Genomic DNA, 19,341 nt, shown 5'->3' with positions numbered 1-19,341 from the left:
TGACTGAAAAGTATGATTTGGAATATAGGGTCTACTCCATCGGCCTTTGAATATGTGCACCTATGTGTGTATTAAAAAAATGAATAGATAACGAAATGAATGCGTATGGGGGTGTAGGTGTGTGTATATATATATATATTATATATGTGTTCGTGTGCACCTTATGTGTGTGTGTGTGTGTGTGTGTGTGTGTGTGTGTGTGTGTGTGTGTGTTCACTTAATGTCACTTTACACGTGCCACCAAATTCGATATAAGGCAAAACACAGGAAGGAGGCAGGGGTGAATCCAGGAATTCTGTAAAGGGGGAGGGGCGCAACTAATATTTCTGGTGCCACTTCCGGGTTTCATTTCTTCTTTTTTTTCCTTTTTATTTCTTTTGTTTTTTAACGAAAAATAAAGGGGGCGTGGGCCGGTTGCACCCCCCTCTGGATCCCCTGGTCCCCTGGAAGTGCATGGGTGTAGACTCCTGTCCTCGATTCTAGAGTTAAAGAATTAGCTATGTCCGGTATCAAACGTAGAAACGTATGACATCAACTGATTGGTGACACGCAGTGAAAGTTATCTAATTATTTCTTGTTCAATTTTCACTGGAAAGCGCAAGGGGGTTACAACCCACGCGCTGACTATAGCAGAATCTGAGTGATTCTTTACCTTGAGTATTGACAGGTGTTCATTATACACGGACTGAGTTTGACAAGAACGACAAGCCATCGGTGACATCATACACTGGGGCTTTGCCGAGCAGTCTATCAATGGAGCTCGATGAGGTAGTCTCGTTTCAGACAAACCAGACTTTAATTCGGTTTCTGGTACGGTTTTGGTTTGTACACCAAATGAGGTTTAAATGTGACCTCGCATCGGCTGGAACTAGAAATGCACACACAAGGCTGCAAGGGTAACTCCTTGAGACAAAACACGATATGCACAGAAAGTGTTACCATGACGCAGTGCAATGACTGCAGAGGCATAATACAACATGAGGCCCGAAACCGAGAAGAAAAAACTAAGAAAACATAGGGGATGTGTCACCTTGAAATTTAAGATTCTTGGAATATTAGCGTTATTTCTCAAAGTTGTATGGTAAATCATAATCGAGTTGATAGAACACTTTAAAAACTTCAAAGCTTAATTTTTTTCCAAAGAGAGAGGTTGAATTTTTATGAAATGTCTTAATGTTCTTAACAACTTCGGAAAATGAATATGACTGGATTAACTTTACGTCAGGTTAATAATAAGACTATTGATATTGTTCTTGAGGATACCATAACTTTGTCCCTTAGCATTCGCAAATTTCGACGTGATCTAATTGATTCTTTAACCTGAATGATTATAAGCCTTTTTTGTTTGTTTTTTTTTCTCAATGCTCAATACATGCGCTTCTAATATCACGAAATTATATTGGACCAAATCGTCATCTAATATTTTGGGTTTATGAATGTCTTATTTCAATTCTTGGGTCTGGAAGGCTCTGAAATGAGAATGTTTTTGAAGCAGACTTAAGAAAGACTACTGATATTTTTAGCAGTCTTCCCTCGTCCCTCGGACTGCTCACCGGTAAATCCGGTGCGTAAGCCGCCGAGTCACCAATGAAAAGTTACTTCAACGTTTGCGTGTGAAAAGTGGTCATGTTGCCTAGCAACGGAGGGCCGCTAACGGGTGATTTCATCGTGAGTATTTATGCGTTTTCTGCATGAAATAAATGCAGCTTGTCGCTGTCTAATTCCCCCCCCCCCCCTCCCCCAAACAGGAAAGTCTTGTGATTAAGCAAGGACTTCGAGTTACGAGCGGGGTTAATGCTATATAAAAATTAGAAGTTTGCAACTCAACTTTCACGGATAGTTACTCTGACGACAGTACTGTAGTGGTTGATCATTCGGATCTCAAGAACTTAAAGAGGAGTATACTCTTGCATTTCAAAAAGTTTTCTAACATATTGAGAACATTCTGTGCAACAACAACAACTACAATACTGCAATGGCTTGGGAGAGAAAATGGACGGTGTTTGCTGTACTCGTATCCGTGGCCGTGGGTAAGTAGACTTGAATTTGTTCAAATAATAAATAACTTGGCAACCGAAACAGGTTTTCCCCTCCTTGATATTGTAAATCGACGTTTTCAGTATTGTTACTCTTCCAACCTTTTGTTACATGTCAATTCTAACACTCAAAATGTTAAATCTAATACACTAAAAAAAGTGAAATTGCCACTTAAAAAATGGTAAATCCAACATTTTCGGTGTTAAATATAACGTTTAAAGGTTGGAGGAGTGACATTTAATAAATTGAATGATTTACCATCTCATCTTTTAGAATGTCTCATGTAGACTATGTGATTTTCTGGTCAGAGCTTTTGAAAGATACATACATATATAATATATAAACATATATAATGTATCATATATATACATATATATTATATATTATAAAAGCGAAAATATATCGTGAAAATTGTGAGTGTAATTTGAAGACCAGCAGAAACAAAAAATGCAATAATACATATTTAAATATGTATATAAACTTATACATATCATATTATAAATATACATAATTATATTATATTCGGGAAGATATACGTCACATCTACAAGAGTAAGGATGATACCCATCCATAGAGTTGCTTTTCTTCCCCCCCCCCTCTCTCTCTCTCCTTCAGTTTGTCATAACGAATCCTACGACTAAAAACAAAATCAAAGTAATCCAGTGTAATCTCCACATTAAAATAAGAAACACACGACATGCATTCATCGACAACGATGATGATTGCAGGACTTAACTTTCTTGATTTTTGATTAACTTTGATGAGATCACATGATTTTGATAATAATGCTTGACAACGTTATTGATATACAGTCTATATCAACTTCTGGTAACATGAGCACTGAAAGTATCCCCATTATACCTCGAAGGCTTGACCGATAATGTCTATCTGAATCATCCGTATCAACTGTCTTTAGTTTCAGAGCCTGCTTAATCACCATGTTTCGAAATTCATACGACAAAATGCGAGATATATTTCAATTCATAATCCCAAGATACGAAAGTGGATACAAAAAACAGAAAGCATCAAATTCTTCTTGAGGCATTTAACAGAAAGTTCACAAAACTTTATCCCTGTAAAGAATGGTGCAGCCAAAAACAGCGAAATTGTTGTAAGCTTTAAGATATTAACAACCAGTCCTTCATTCTGTCATTATCTATATATAGGCCTATATAAAATGAAAAATTTGTATAGCGCTTTTAATTAACACGAAAATATTTCTAACCGCTTTACAATTAACAAAATAGAAGAAACATATCAAGTAATAAACAATTACATAATCATCGGATCTGTTCTTGAAATAAATGGGCTTAGGTTCCTTTTTGAAAATGGCAATATATAATGTATATATATATATATATATACATGCTGATCCCAAATTATACCATTTACATGGTATGCAAACAGGTTATTTTACGTGAAATGAAAACATTAAACTGTTTGCTTGAGTAATATACGTGTTTATATTTTGTGTGTATGTGTGTCTCCACGTACCTATCAGGATCAGGCGGGGCTATACATAGATATTATTGTATCGTGTATACTCGACCGCTATTTTAACAAACTTTACATTTCATCAAAACGACTGAATAATTCTTCAAGTTTTGGGGGCTAGTCAAGAATGTCAATTTGATTACAATGACTCTCCCATCCTACGAAAAATCAAACGTTATACGTATGATATGCACAAACATGCTTATGCACATTGATGAATAAAATTATTGTAAGAGTCCAAATTTGATTATGCAGAGTATTCTATAATTATATCCGTGTTCTATCCCTCCCCCACTTTCTCTTTATGGAATTTAGTTTTGGCATTAGGGCATCCCTAATGACGCATTAAATCACGTCGCTGAACTTCTTTCGTCATTGTAGATATTTTTGCGTGACCTCGGCCTAATATAATTGGCTTTGACTATAAAAGGGTTTATATCCACACACACACACACACACACACACACACACATTAATAAATACTCATAAACTCTTCTTTAATCTTCAGACCAGCAAGGAGCATGACAATTGAAATATAATTGTAAGTGTTGCATGTACTCATGGATTAGTCAGCCGTTTTTTTTCCAAGTATAACATTTTTTCTTTTTCTTTTCTTTTCTTTTTTTTTGTTTGGGGGGGGGGGGTGGGATAATCCACAGGCACGCGTACGAAATGTAACTGAGTAACGTTACCAAGGTACAATATCACGTCAGAAAATATCCACTTCAAATGTCAACAGAAGAATGCACGATTATCTTACCGTGTGTTTCATCGTAGGTTTGGCATCGACTAAAGGCATCCAATGATAGAGCCTCTTTGCAGCTGTTTAAACAGGATGCAGTAATTATGTGCTGAGTCATATGACAATGAATGGTTTCAGTATAGCATATTATATAACAATGAGATAATACACTCTTCTCATTACAAGCACCCAAGACGGACTCTTGTTCCAGGAGTGTATGATAACAATTAAAGGCATAATTTATCATTTGCTAAAAACAAAAACAAAAAACAAAACCCCAGCATTAGTGCTTTAAAATAATTCTAAAATGTGAGTTAGGGATAGAAACAACCACTATGAACATTTGAATCAGTAAAATCGATGTTAAGTATTGTTAAATATACAAAATGTGAACAATGGTTATAATTCAAATGTTTCCAGACTAAACCATGTACAGTTATGGTTTATTGAGAAAAATACTGACATCTCCTTATATGTTAGGCTCTATTGCATAAATTTTATATGAGAGGGTGTTTTGTGGTACAACAGATCTACACATATGCATAAAAGGCGATATCATGAACATTTTTCAAATCACTACTCCCAAAGGTTATCTGGACCTTTAACATTCATAAAGCAACTTTCCGCATACCCAGCGACCCAGCGTCTATACCCAAGCCAGCAAAGACGGAAAATGTGAGAATAAATCTAAATCAGTAGATAGATTTTGGCCTTCTGATTCTCTTTCATTTATGTGCTTTCTCCTCTTTGCAATCCTTCATTTCCCTCTATTCCTCCTCCTCCAATAATCATTTTATATCTTGGGGTTTTTTGTGTTGTTGTTGTTGTTTTTTGTTGTTGTTTTTTTAGTTTTCTTATTCTTCTTTGCTATCCTCCTCCGCTGGCATTTTTAGAATTGAAATTCAATGATCTGGCGTACACTTTTGGTGGAATATTTGGAAAACTTTCTAATCAAAAACGCAAAACGATACGCTGGTTATTTATTGGGGTTGCGAAACACAAAACGAACTGAATTATTTCATTGTTGCGTGATCAATCAGAAGTGGTAATTGTCAAAGCGTAGCATACTAACCAGCTGTGGGTGTGGGTGGGTGTGGGGGAGGGGGTGTTCGACCTTCCTCCCCCTCCCAGTTATTGGTCTGTTTCTTAGATTCTCTCTTTCTCTCTTTATTTGGAACTTGTATTCATTATCATTTTTACACCCTGCTAGGTAGAAAATGACGAAGTAAGTCAAGATTAAGTTCTCAAATTGCCACAACGTCCAAAAAATATAACACTTTAAGATGAAACAAATCGATTTAGAATAGGAATCAGCTCAGATGGGGACTTACAAGGTTTCTATTCACTATCGGATTAAATCCTGAATGGATTCTTTTTCATGCATTTTTGGCCATATTTGAAAAGAATCTATTTAAAATTTGTGCAGATTTTCAGAAGAAATCTAGTGTGTCCTCATTTGAAAATACTTTCAATTTCTTTTTAATGAGTGTACAGTAAACTGAGTTGATGCCAACATAACTTTATTCTTTAATAATCAAGCAACTGATGATTACCAATATTACGATTGATGATGTTTCCTCAAACATTTATCTTCTCTTTGTCTATTTTTCGCCTTTCCCTTTTGTCTAACCGACTTCATCTCTGAATTCCTCTATGGAGCGCTTCTCAGAAACTAAACTGGTAAATTCTTTTACTCAGAGCTGCGCCTAATTGATTATTCAAAGGACTGTACAGCAAATTCCTCGTCTTCCGGTAGATATCTGTTTTTCATTCAATATCTTATCATCTTCTTGTTGTGGCGGATCCAGAGGGGGGCGCACGGGGCGCGTGCCCCCTCTTTATTTGTTTTTAAAAATGATAAGACAAAATGAGATGAAACTTGAGAGTATATAGCACCAGAAATATTGTTTGCGCCTCCCCCCCCCCCCCCCCATTCACGGAATTCCTGGATCCGCCGCTGTGTTAGTGCTTTTCAAAAGCATGGATTTATGCACTACATTGATTCAGATTTTCCGTTAATATACGCATAGCACTAAGTGTATGAGTTTGTTTGTCTTAATCTCAACAGCTTCGATAGTGAGTTTATTTATTTATGAAAACATCATAGCTCATTTATCAATTTACCGATTCGATATCCTTATTTATACAACGTCCAAGTAGATCCTTGTAATTTGATTGGAGGATTGTTGGTGACGTGATATTAAATAAGTACTCCATTCAACGCGCCGTGCAATTTTGGTTCTATTTTTGCGTGCAACTTGGTTCGATTTTTTCGTTCTATTCCACGGTTCGAGAAATAACGGTACTGCGTGTACTGTGTGTTGCATATTGAGGATCGCATGCAGCTAGGGCAGGTACGTGTGCGGTACATGCATGCGCGTACGTAGGCCTACGTAGTGCTAGTGTACGTGTATGAGCGCTAGTATAGCTGTGACCTGTATCTATACACTGATTGCACAAGCCAGAAAGAGAATCGCAGTGGATCCACATGCAAGTATGGCTATATTTTTCATACATATTATATAGACTTCTAGGCCTACTTAGACAGAAAGATGAGGCGCACTATTCAACTCGGCTTCGCCTCGTTGAATAGAGCGCCTCTATCTTTCACCTCGTGCGAAATCTCGTACCATTGCACTCGTGACCATTCACTATTTGTATACTATTCACATCATGCATTCATTTAGTCACTCTCTGTTTTTCAATTATTCAGTCACTTATATATCCATTCACTAATACACCCACATTCATCCGTCCATCCATCTATTCGTTCATAACTCTTTCATTAATTTAATGAGTACTCCACTCGTTTATTTATGTATTCATCCCTACATTTATTCATCATCAATCTTACTTATAAATGTTAATCGTTCATTCATTCATTCGTTCTGTCGGTCGTTCATTCATTCATCCATCCATTTATCCATTCATTCATTCATCCACTCATGCATTCTTTCCCTCACTCTTTCATTTTTATATTCATTCATGATTTCTCCCTTAAATCCGTCCTTCTTTCCTTCCTTTCTTCCGTCCTTCCCTCCTTCATTCATTCATTCATCCCTTCATTCCTTCTTTCATTTAAATGCATAATGACATTTGTTCTCTTCTAACCCCTCATTGTCCAGTGATGGCTGTGGTGGTACCCATATGTGTTTTCCAGAGGAGGACAGGCCAACAGTAAGTTGATAATCAACGAAAATCTATTCATTTATTCATTTATTCATTCATTAGTAATAAACTTTGTGCAGGGTTCTAACCATTATCTGACTGTTACTTATCAAGACTGTGTCAAACAAAGAAAATTATTCATATCCATGGAAGCGGACTTTGGCTATTTCAATCAACTCCTGGCATTGTTTCAAAAACTGATGAACTTAATTGTGAGGAATCATCATGCATCTCCGCTTGCCATACATAGTCACCTGTTTATGACCCCTGGGTTGCATTTCATCAAGCGTTTTGTCAGATATTTTTCTAACAACATTGTTAAAAGCTTCTGAAATCCTTGCACCTGATTGGCTGAGAGCAAATTTGTCACAGAAAAAAAAAATCTGACCAAATGCTTGATGAAATGCCCCCTAAAACTGCAGAAATATCCATTTCCAAGTGCGTTGCATTCTCTAGTCACATTTGGTTGAGGATTTGGGCAGTATTGGCAGCAGTAGATGTTATTGTTGTAGTGAAAAAATTACTGTTGCTAATCGTGATGATATGGGTCTAACTGAAATAAGACAATATAGGTACAGTATTATGAATGAACGATAAATTAATGTCATACAGCTTGTTAATGTGAAAATGAAAATCAGCAATTAACTTAAAACTGAAATAGACAAATGAACTTGATTTGTGTTTACAATTGGAAGAATATATAGGAAAGTAAAACTGCTATTATACAGAATGCAGATGGCAGCTATGAAGCATAGCTTGAAAAAATAACAAACGTAAAATATGATAACGAAATAAAAATGTGTCTACGTAACTATGTTAATTCAAACAGTGGTGACGAAAATAAAGGAAACAATAATAAATGTAAATATTTCAGTTGAATATTCGTTTAAAAAAAAAAGACTTTCGCAGTTGCATTGTTCATTCAAGTTTATTTCCGTGTATATTACAACACCCCCAGTGCCTCCCGCGTCTTTGTCGGATGGAGGCGCCATGCCACCTAGCAATCTATTTCTCCAGTTCGCTGCGATGATCAAGTGCACGACCAAAACCAACCCTCTTCAATACCAGGGTTACGGCTGCTACTGCGGGTTCCTGAACGGCGAAGGTACCCCTGTGGACGAAACGGACAGGTAGGAATAAATTATGAAATCCTAGCTGTGTTTGTACGTAATTCTTGGGTTTCCTTTTTTTTTTTTGTATTAAGTATTTGCTTCATGTCTTTTAACCATCTTGTACAAGTCGTTATTGTTATTTTGCAATAGTTTTGTATCATTTGGATATGGAAATATAAAATGAAATGAAATGAAAGATAGCGTTTCCGCCTAACATCTTTCTCCCTTGTCTTCTTTCATTATCATTGTAAAAATAATGATACTACCATTGCAATTATCATTATCATATTATTACTTTACTTATTATTATGATCACTGTGATAACGACTTTTACCTGAGTCTTCGTTGTAAAGATAATGGGAAAGAAGAGAACTGTCAACCAACAGTTCGTGGCGGGGGTGGGGGGGGGGGGCAAATTATTGTACAACTATTTTTTTTTTCAACGAAAGAGGGCGTTCAGAACTAACTTTTCCAAGATTGTCGAAGTCGCTGTAGGTACAGTTATTGAATTAGGTCATTGTATATACCATGATTTTCTAGGTTGTTTATGTACATAGGTGTGTCGTCAGTCCGTACCTCCGCACCCCAAAACAGTTACTGAGTACACTCTGTATCATTCGTGGTGCAAACTGAGGAATTCAATCGGATTAGTATTAGGAGTTCAGCATCTTATCACTTCTCTGTCCCACCAAATATCCACGTTCATTTTCAGCACTTTAATCACCAATGAAAATTCCGGATCTTTGTATGGATTTTGTTCAACAACCCTGTTCCATACCTCGTATGCTTATTTCTTCGGTTATGAGTTTTGAAGAACAATGACCAGAGATATACAGTTCCACCATACAGACGTAGGCCTCTGATAATCATTTTCCCTCTTGTAATAAACTTGCGCTGGAAACGAAGTCATATATAGTGCCCCCAACGGCCATAGCCATACAGTTAATCGCGATCCTCCGTCCGTCCATGGAAGATCCGAAGACGCCGCAGTGATATGGCATGTTTTTATTGTAAACTGCACACAAAGTTAAGTAGATTGAATATTATTTTCTCTTCTTTCGGTCGACATACACTTATGCTTTTACTCAATTTTCACCTTTTGCACACTGTATACCGCCTCAGTTTATTGTCTTCCTGTTCAAGTACAACATTAATATTCGTGTCGTCTTCCATATTCATTTCAAGATGATTAAGAACGTCACATTCTATTCTCGCTGATGGATTATCTGCTTTTTTTCTGTTCCTAAAGATTTTAAGCATGAAGGTATATGTTACTCCGCTTGTGATTATCATGTGATATATTGCAAGGGGTAAATGCTTTCTTTTAGCAAATTTTCATAATGTGGCAATCAGTCACGCCGACGCTACAACATCTAGTATCTTGTTGTGACGAGTGTTGAACATGGACATAATTAATGAATTTTACTGCGATATGAGCCTTTAGCATGCTATGATTGCTCCAGAATACTCTCACTACCTGTCGAATGAATGATGTATAAAGAAATTATGGGACTGTTGTTTGTTTATATGTTTGTTTGTTTGTTTAGTTGTTTGTTTGTTTTTAATTTTGATTGACGGGATGAAAACAGAGAGTGAGAGACTGAAAATAAGAAAGAAATGTACTTACCTGGAGAGAATAAGATGATCCCATTCAAATATTATGGAAAGCTGATGAATTTATAGATATTTCTAAATACATACTCTTTGGAATGTGCCCATTGAATACTCTCAAAATGATAATAAACTCCCAAAATAGTGTGGCGGCGTTTTCAATGCAGCTAAGTGACCTTCTCTTTTATCGTTTTGACTTCTTGTATTTTCGGATTTTGCAGGTGTTGCCAAGCACACGATATGTGCTTAGACAATCTCCAGGCGACGGGGGTGTGTCCCAAGGGGTCCTTCTTGCTCCCCTATGCAGCGAAAATAAAGGGGTGCGGTAAAAACAAGGTCGCCAAGATAACATGCAGTGAGTATATCTTAGCATAATCCTTTTGTATTCATTTGAATCGTCTATGGGTCCATTCTTAATGCGGCGATTTCCCCGAAATATCGGCAGGGGACGAACAAATAAACAACACAAACGTTCTTTTCTATCCTTATGACACTTACCTTGCGTTAGATTTCCATAAATATCGGCAGGGTATAAACACTAAAACAAACATTCTTCTTCATAGTGATACTTACCTTGTGCTAGGTTGCCCCAAATATCGCAAGTATTCTTCTTTATTGAATTACTGACCTTGCGTTGCAAATAGTGTGACCCAGGCTGTACTTTTAGCTGGTATATTTGCTGGTCACAGTGACTCAGGAGTTAAAATTTTTTCCAACCCTTGCCTCCCATCCTTGCCATCAAAGTGGGTAGGAACTTGATATTGTATGAGCAGTTATTATGCATGGGCAATGTGTGCATTAAATATGTTATCTGTATTGATTAAATCAAAACGGATTACTATGACACGCATAACTATTTGTGTACAATATAGTTATTTGCCTACTATCTTGCGAGATAGCGATATGAATTCTAAATGAAATACATGCATAATTATGCGCATTATTGTACGAATAATGACAGTTGACATCAATTTAATTGCTTTAAAACTCTGACTGTAATCAGGTGAAAAGATAGAATTAGACAAAGTAATGGCTTAGTAACATTCATCAACATCATGCTTGCTGATCAGCATACAATGAATATACTGCCGATACCTTGTTAAGTGAATTCACGAGTAACGTTCGTTCTAAATGGTTTGTTGATATGTGTGTACGAGTTTTACTTCCCATCCATAGCCACTTCGTAATGATATCATCTGCGTCATTTTTGTTATTGAGGTCTGATCTAGATTTAGTGACAGCAATGGTTGTTTGCAGTTTGTTTGTAAGTTTGTTTGATTATTTTGTTTGTTTGTTTGTTTGTCTGTTTGTTTGTTTTTGCAATTAGTTGCTTTATGAGAAGGACTGAGACCAATCAAACCTCATCACTGACATCAAAACATTCCATTTATTCAAATTCAATTGAATTCGGCCAAATTCAATTCCGTTCATTCTGTCTATTCAATGCCAGAACCTCGTCAAAAGTACTCAGGCTGGGAGAGGGTGGCGTCCATGGGTGCTACGGAGTGCGCCGAGAAGTTGTGCAAGTGCGACCTTGAAGCTGCTACCTGCTTCAGCCGACACCAGTTGAATGAACAGTTCAAGTCCCGGAATAAGAACCGCACACTCTGCAGTGCGCCACCAACGACTCCAGCGATAACGGCAGCGCCAGGCGGAACGCCAACTAAACTGCCAACGGAGGGTCCACAACCGTTCTTTCGATTTCAGTGAGGCTGCTCAGATTATTAGAACTTGAACGCGGTGCCCCGGACACGGTGTTACTCCCCCCCCCCCCCCCCTTCGTTCCTTTCCCTGCGTCACTGACTGTAACTTTTTCAGGGGAATATGCAATCCTCGGACATTGTGCATGGCAACAACTAAAAGCAATAATACAGCAGATCAACGCAACACGTCACGTCATCCTTCTTACAAATGAATAAACGAAGTAATGATTCTATATGTTCGTTTGTGAGTATATTATCATTTATAATGATATTCTAAAAAGACGGGTCTTATCATGGCATTAATGGGATATATCAAAGACAGGACTTTCATCTGCATCCTCCAATAAAATAGGAACAACCTTGATTCATTGGCGCAACTATTATGATCATGATGACTCATTTGGATGAAAACACACGAGAGCCTATACTGTGGTGACGACCTGATTATACATGACAAAGACCAGTATTTTTCCCCAAATGTTTTTAACCCTCCATGGAATATTACATTGTCGCAATGTTAACAATGTTAATGTCCCAATGTTAGTACGACTCATAATATTCAACCATAATCTCGCTTTTTTTTTCACATTATAGAAACAAATGTTGGAGAGACTGCCACTTTAAACTGAACTTGTTGAAAGTACCCGGTACAGATTATATCTCATCTGCATAATGTTCAATATTATTTTCTTCGTCGAGAGTTTAACCTAGGGACTTTGTTCTTTAACTTTTGTACAGACAATTGTTGCTTATGATCAGAATCATTAACACAGTTTAGACCAGTATTTTGACTTTACATTGGGATATGATTCTTAAGTAGGTCGGGAGCACCAGTGAGCGTTATCCTAACCTTTTCCAAGACTGATCCACTTTTTTTTTGTTGTTCAAGTCAAACTTTGCTGATCGTGTTAGCTTGCCTTCACTGGGATCACCACAGATGCCGTTTCAAACAAGCTACATTAGATAAGGAATTCTCTTGTAATTTTCGGTGGTCAATCCATCGTGATGGAGAAAGGACGATCAGCACAAGGGAAATCGGTCCTGAGGTCCAAGTGACGATTGCCCAAGAACACAATCGCTCATGATAGAATGGCTTGAAGTGTATCAATACCCTGGACATTAACTCTTTGTCATGGAAGAGCATCTGTAGGTTTTCAAATGTCCTCCTTAATGCTGGTTAATTTCCTCCGTAATCTACACAAATTAATCTTATACCAGGCGCTGACGGAAGTCATTGTCAAATTAACTCCGTAAATGCCATTATCGCGTATGTATGTTTTCTTCGACTTCGTCTGCCCATCTCAGTTGATACAAAAATTATCATTCATATCACCATTACACCTACTCGTAAAGAGCTTCAGATTGTCATAATATTTTTAGTAAACATGATTACAACTTCGTCTTTTGCTGTAATATCAACTTTTCAATGTAGCGTTACACTTTAAAGGCATGATTTACCATTTGCAGATGAAACAAAAACCCAGCATTAGTGCTTCACAAATAGTTCTAAAATGTGAGTGTATAGGTGTCCATTGGGATAGAAACAACCAATATAAGAATTTGAATCGGTGTAATCGATGTTAAGTATTGTTAAATATACAAAATGTGAGTAATATGATAAAAATGTTTCGAGACTAAACCGTCTACAGTTATGATTTATTGAGAAAAATGGTGATATCTCCTTATATTTTAGGTTTTATTGCGAAAATTTTGTGCTAAGATGTTTTGTGATACATCTGACCTACACATATGCATCAAAATATGATATCTTTAATTTTTTTTTTTAGATCTCTGTTCCAAAAGGTGAACAAGACCTTTAAGCTATTCTAGCTACATGGAAGTAATATGTGTGAAACGATTTACGTTGTTGTGTAGATAAGATCGAGTTTGCAGTTTGGACCTCGATTGCTAGGACTGAACGGAATCAAATGGTTTCTTCTTACAGATTGAAGCCAGGGCAAAACTTGAATGCTTTTATTCCCCTTTCGACGTTAGAATTACGTAACACTTATCTGGGATGCTTCATAATTTTCAGCGAGTGCTTTCAGTGCTTGGCTATTATATACGTTCAGTGTTTGCTTTAGTGATTAATAAAATGTAAATCTTGTCATTGTTTCAAGGAGCGTAGACTCAGATGGCACAGACGTGCGACATGTCTACAATCACTTTTCGAATATGTTTATCCTGTTTGCCTTGAAATAAATGGATTACTCTTGCTGCCTTTCGCAGGGATTGAAGGAAGAATTACAGAACGTTTCTTGAAGGTTTATTCTTATCCTGAGAAAAAGTCACTCTGCGACCTTGCACCGTATAACGTACTCAGATATAGAAAAAACAATCATTGATGATTAACAGGTTTTTCTACCTTTGTTAGTATGTTGTTGGTATATATTCAAATCACTTTAAAGAGTCTATCAATCAGATTTTGGTATAAACAACAACAATTTATTACAAGCGAAGTATCAATATATTGAAACAATAGATACTATAATTTCACTTAATTTTATTTTTATCATAAAGAAAATATCCAATGAAATCTTGTTTGCAATTGCTCGTAGTTGTCATTATGTGACGAGCATCAATTAGCCAGTTCACAGTTTCAATCTTTCAATAATTTGTAACTTCGAGAGTATCACGTTATGTTTGCTCGTGTATATAATAGGATTTAAGGAATCAACAAAAGCCATTCACGCAGCACTTACATAAAACAATTTTTATGAAAACATGAAATAATCTTATTTATAGGTTAGAATCTATGTTTATAAAAGTTTGTGGTTGCGGAGGTCATTGGCAGAACATTCCAACTTGCTGTAAACTGGCTTATCAACACGCGAAACAATAATGAATACAATACATCGGCTGTTGCAGAAAAAGAGTAAGAATAAAGCAAAGATAATAGTAGACCGATAAACATCATCACAAAAAAACTATTACGGTCACTTAACCCACTGCATACCGCATTAATTTTCTGTTCATAGGTATGCGTATGAATTTTGTCCATTTTAACTTCCATGGCACAGAAAGTGTTAAGTCGTTGTTTTCTCTGACTTGTACGCCACTGCTTCTCAAAGGGTGTGACTGCATTGATAACAAGGCAAACCTGAAAGTCGCTCAGGCGGCGCAACTTTGCCCTTGGTACCCTTCTTAGTTCCGCTACCTTTCCGATCTCTCACCTTATTAAGAAACATGGAGCTGCATAGAGGACCAAGGTCTTCTACCCACACATTTTGCGGTCATAATGGGTATTCATGAGCACTTGTGCTGGGGAGGGAAATGAATGTGATCAAACGCTCGTTACGGGTGGTCAATGTTCTGTTTAGGAAGTTATGTTTGTTCACTGCCCTTTCTTCGAGTATGACAATACTTTTACGTCATTACATACGTCAATGATTCTTATAACTGCTGCTCTGTGTTACGGAAAATGCTTCATGATCATCTCTTGAATACACCTGTTTTGATAAAACTTCGCACCCTCGTTGTCGTCGCAAAAGTGCTTTCTTTGAGCAGTTTTTATTTTTTTGTGTGTGTGTTTATTTGTTTGTTTGTTTCATTTTCAAAATGCGACAACAAGATTTACCATCCCTGACTTGAGACCTACCATTGCTGTAGCTAATTCGAATCATTTCCCTGCCTCATTAGTATAGACGACTTTTGGACCTCCCTGGTCTGTGTCATAAGAATTTGAAATGTGGCGAGCTTAAAGACAGACTTTTAAGGCAGACTTTACTTAGGAAAACTATTCGGGAAAACAGCATATATAATGAAGAGTTTTCTTGCAAAAGGGCCTAAATTCACCTTTAGTTCATTCCAAGTAAATCAAGTTTTTTTTTTTTAATATCATTATTGCTGTTGTGTTATTATTATTATCATTATTATTATTATTATTACTACTACTACTACTACTACTACTACTACTACTACTACTACTACTATTATTATCATTATCATTGTTGTTGTTGTTACGAGCCTGTATATTCACACAGTTCCATGTTTCCATTCGGGAAGTTCTTTTACTATGTTTAAAAGCCATCTCCATCACAAGTACAAAGACTGACAATGTCTTTAATTTAATATCTTTTTTATATTGATCATAGTTAAATACTTAGGACCTTTTGGTAGAAAAGTCTTGAAGGATGATAGCTATACATATTCTAAAAAGATATATCTTAAACACGAAAAGCGCCTGTTTTATCCCCTGTGTATACGCTGGCAATTCCTTCGTCAGTCGAGAAACCTTGCCGGATATTATATATATATATATATATATATATATATATATATATATATATACACACACACACACACATATATATATATATATATATATATATATATATATATATATATATATATATATATTATATATATGTTCAAACTGGTAAAGCTTTGACTCAATTTTTCGGCTTGCCACGCCTTCTTCACGACTCTTAATATCAAAACAAAGCAACATTTTAGCATTATACCTTTATTGCCAAGACTCCTGAAGAAGTCATTGGACGCCTAAAGTTTGAGTCAATTAAACATACAATTTAGTGGCCAAAACTGCATCACCGGTTTGTTTCAGTATTTCTTTGTGGAGCCAATACGTGAAATCTCACTGTGTTTGGAACTAGACTTGATTAGTTATATTTAATTTGAATTGCTCATACTTGTGATTCTAGACGAATTGTCAATTTTGCATGACTTCAGGTCCTGGGTCCGACTAGTTCTCTCGAGAACTGTCAACAGCGGCAGCTCAAAACGCATGGTGAGAATTCGACATGGTGCATGCAACTCGACGAGGCGTCTTGTTCGGGACAAGAGGAGAAGTATGCAACCTGTTGAATCTTATTCTGGATAATATCGTTAAAGGCTGGCAGGGGAGTCGTTTGATTTCGTGAGAGGGTTGCATTGTAATCATTGTTTTTCATTTTCCGTGGTAAGCTTTTTTGCATGATTTACCTTCAATAGCACAGGATAGTGAAATGTTCCTCTATAGCGTCAATATTATCGGCTGTGCACGTTCTGCTTAAAGGGATGGTATAGTTTTGGTTGAGACCAGGGCCCCGTTTCATAAAACTTGTTATTAGTGATAAGTTGTCATAGATATGACAAGCTACTGAAATCCTTGCATCTGGTTGGCTGAGAGCAAATTTGTCATAGAAATGTGACAGTTGTCACTGATAACAAGTTTTATGAAACGGGCCCCTGATTTCACGTTACTAACTTTTTTTGTGAGATAATGAGAAACCTCTTATGAAATATAATGGAGCATGTAATTTCAAAAGAAATTAAACGTTGATTTGATGAAAATTGGTTTAAAATGACAGAGATATGCGAAACAAAGAGATACTAATAGAAGGTGGGATCCACCTTTTATTAGGATCATTTTGTTTTACTTTGTTTTTGGATATCTCAGCCATTTCATAACTGATTTTCATTAAATAAACATTGAATTCCTCTTAGAATGGTATGCTCTGTAACAGCATTTCATAAGTGGTTTTTCAGAATCTCGCAAAATGTTATAAGCTAACTCATCTTCACCAATACTATATCATTCCTTTAAAATCGAGTTGATTCAAGGTGGAGAAACAAACAACGATTTAAAAAAAGATAGAAATTGTATCAGGCAACACCGAAGATGGATCATGCAAGCTTGCTTCTCCGATGTGTTACGTAACAGAAAACCTTGATACACGTAATGGCCTTTCAGTCAGAGGCAATTCGAAGAAAATGAGGAGAAAAACAACATTACTTGAAAAAGGTCTCGAGGAGGTTGACATACTCTTTGAAGGCAAACATTATTGTGTCTGCAAAGATGGGGTTTTCCCTCAAAAAGAAAAACAAGAAGGCAAGAAGACAAAAAAAGACCATAATAATTATTATGAGAGGAAAAAAACATTGGGCTACACAGGAAATTATCTAAAGGATTTAAATAACAGGATAGCGTGATACAGGAGCTTTGTTATAAAAAAAAAAAATATATTCTTCTGACTTTATGTTAAAACGTTCTTATATTCATCTGCATCGTTCTGAATCGCGTCGGTAATCTATTAATCATTCTAGGAGGAGGGGCTGAATGTGGGTTTGGGTCGAAAAAATGTTATTTTATTCTTATTGTTATCGTCACTCAGTTCATCCACGCTCACTTACACGGGTGCTTTCGCGTCAAGACATTACAGAATAACATTCTTTATGTAGTACTTTCAGAATGTCGCTAACTAGAATTCGATTGCAAAGACGTTGTTGATTATGCGAATATGCAAAACAAAAAGCCCCCATAATAATAGCAGCACACAGCTAGCTTTATCATAACTGCCATAACTTTCTTTTTTATTCTTACATTTAATATCCATATTCATCAGGAATTGGTAAAAGTTAAAGTCATTTTCCGATAATATTCCTCAGTGAGATTAACAAAGTGGAGTCGACAAGATAACAACATTGACTATACCCCACTCCTACACGTTTTTATCATGCTGCAATGGTCAGTTCACAAAGGGGAATTACTACTTTCAGACAATATTTAGTATACAGTAATTGAGGGGACTTGCATGCATTTAGACTATAAAGCGCGACGTGGATTTAATTGTTTATTCTCTGTTGTGAGGTTAAAGTGATCTTTTTTTTTTTCAAATCTTATTCTTCATTTGGTCTTTCTGCAAAGGAAATAAATCAAAATTTGGCCAAAGTACGCCGTCGAAGGAGGATTATCTAAGATGTTAGGCATAGTAGATCTTTTACTGTGTTGCTCTGAAGAAGTAAAGATGCCAAATCTAAGAAAAACTAATAATATCGTGGGTGTGATCAATCACAAAACATACCTAGTATTAAACAAAAATGATGAACAAACAAGAATATTCAAAATTTAATTTGCAAAAAAATACCTTCACAAAAAAATGCAAAATTCTACAAATTTACAGACGAACAGATTTGACGTGAATCGGGCTAAAAGAAAAAACATATGTATCGTGTGTGTGTGTGTGTGTGTGTGTGTGATACATATATTTTGTATATAGTGCACCATTCTTTTATTTTGCCCCTATTACTTAAAAACGAACATGAAACCCAAAATCACAGAGTAAAATAAGGGGCCCGTTTCATAAAACTTGTCATCAGTGATAAGTTGTCATATGTGACAAGCTACTGAAATATTTGCATCTGACTGGCTGAGAGCAAATTTGTCATAGAAATGTGGCAGTTGTCACTGATGACAAGTTTTATGAAACGGGCCCCTGGTCTTATAACTATTACAGCAAGAAAGATTTAATCATGTGCATCATAACCACTGTCCTTCATTCATTTTTGGCTTTGCCGACTAAATTACCAGAATTTCATTTATTAAATCCCTAATTTTGAAATCGCTGGACTCTGAAACCGGAAAATAAATCGCTGAAGATGATGTTTTTCCGTTGTGATGTGCCGCTCATCCCCCTTATAGTCTTATACAGTCAAAATGCCGCACTATGTTCACAATGGGAAATAACCTTCAGAA

General features: G+C 36.4%; 1 protein-coding gene across 1 annotated transcript; it reads left to right on the top strand.

Moving 5' to 3' along the window:
- The first annotated feature begins 1,975 nt into the window (after window positions 1-1,975).
- Window positions 1,976-11,874, top strand: LOC140236448 (phospholipase A2 A2-actitoxin-Cgg2a-like). Its single transcript, XM_072316373.1, has 5 exons — window positions 1,976-2,030; window positions 7,399-7,452; window positions 8,406-8,571; window positions 10,386-10,519; window positions 11,615-11,874. The coding sequence occupies exons 1-5, from the start codon at window positions 1,976-1,978 to the stop codon at window positions 11,872-11,874; spliced, it is 669 nt and encodes a 222-aa protein (XP_072172474.1).
- The last annotated feature ends 7,467 nt before the right edge of the window (window positions 11,875-19,341 follow it).

The sequence above is a fragment of the Diadema setosum genome, chromosome 13 (genome assembly GCF_964275005.1).
Source record: "Diadema setosum chromosome 13, eeDiaSeto1, whole genome shotgun sequence".
NCBI lineage: Eukaryota > Metazoa > Echinodermata > Echinoidea > Diadematoida > Diadematidae > Diadema > Diadema setosum.
This window is presented reverse-complemented; position numbering and strand designations above follow the sequence as displayed.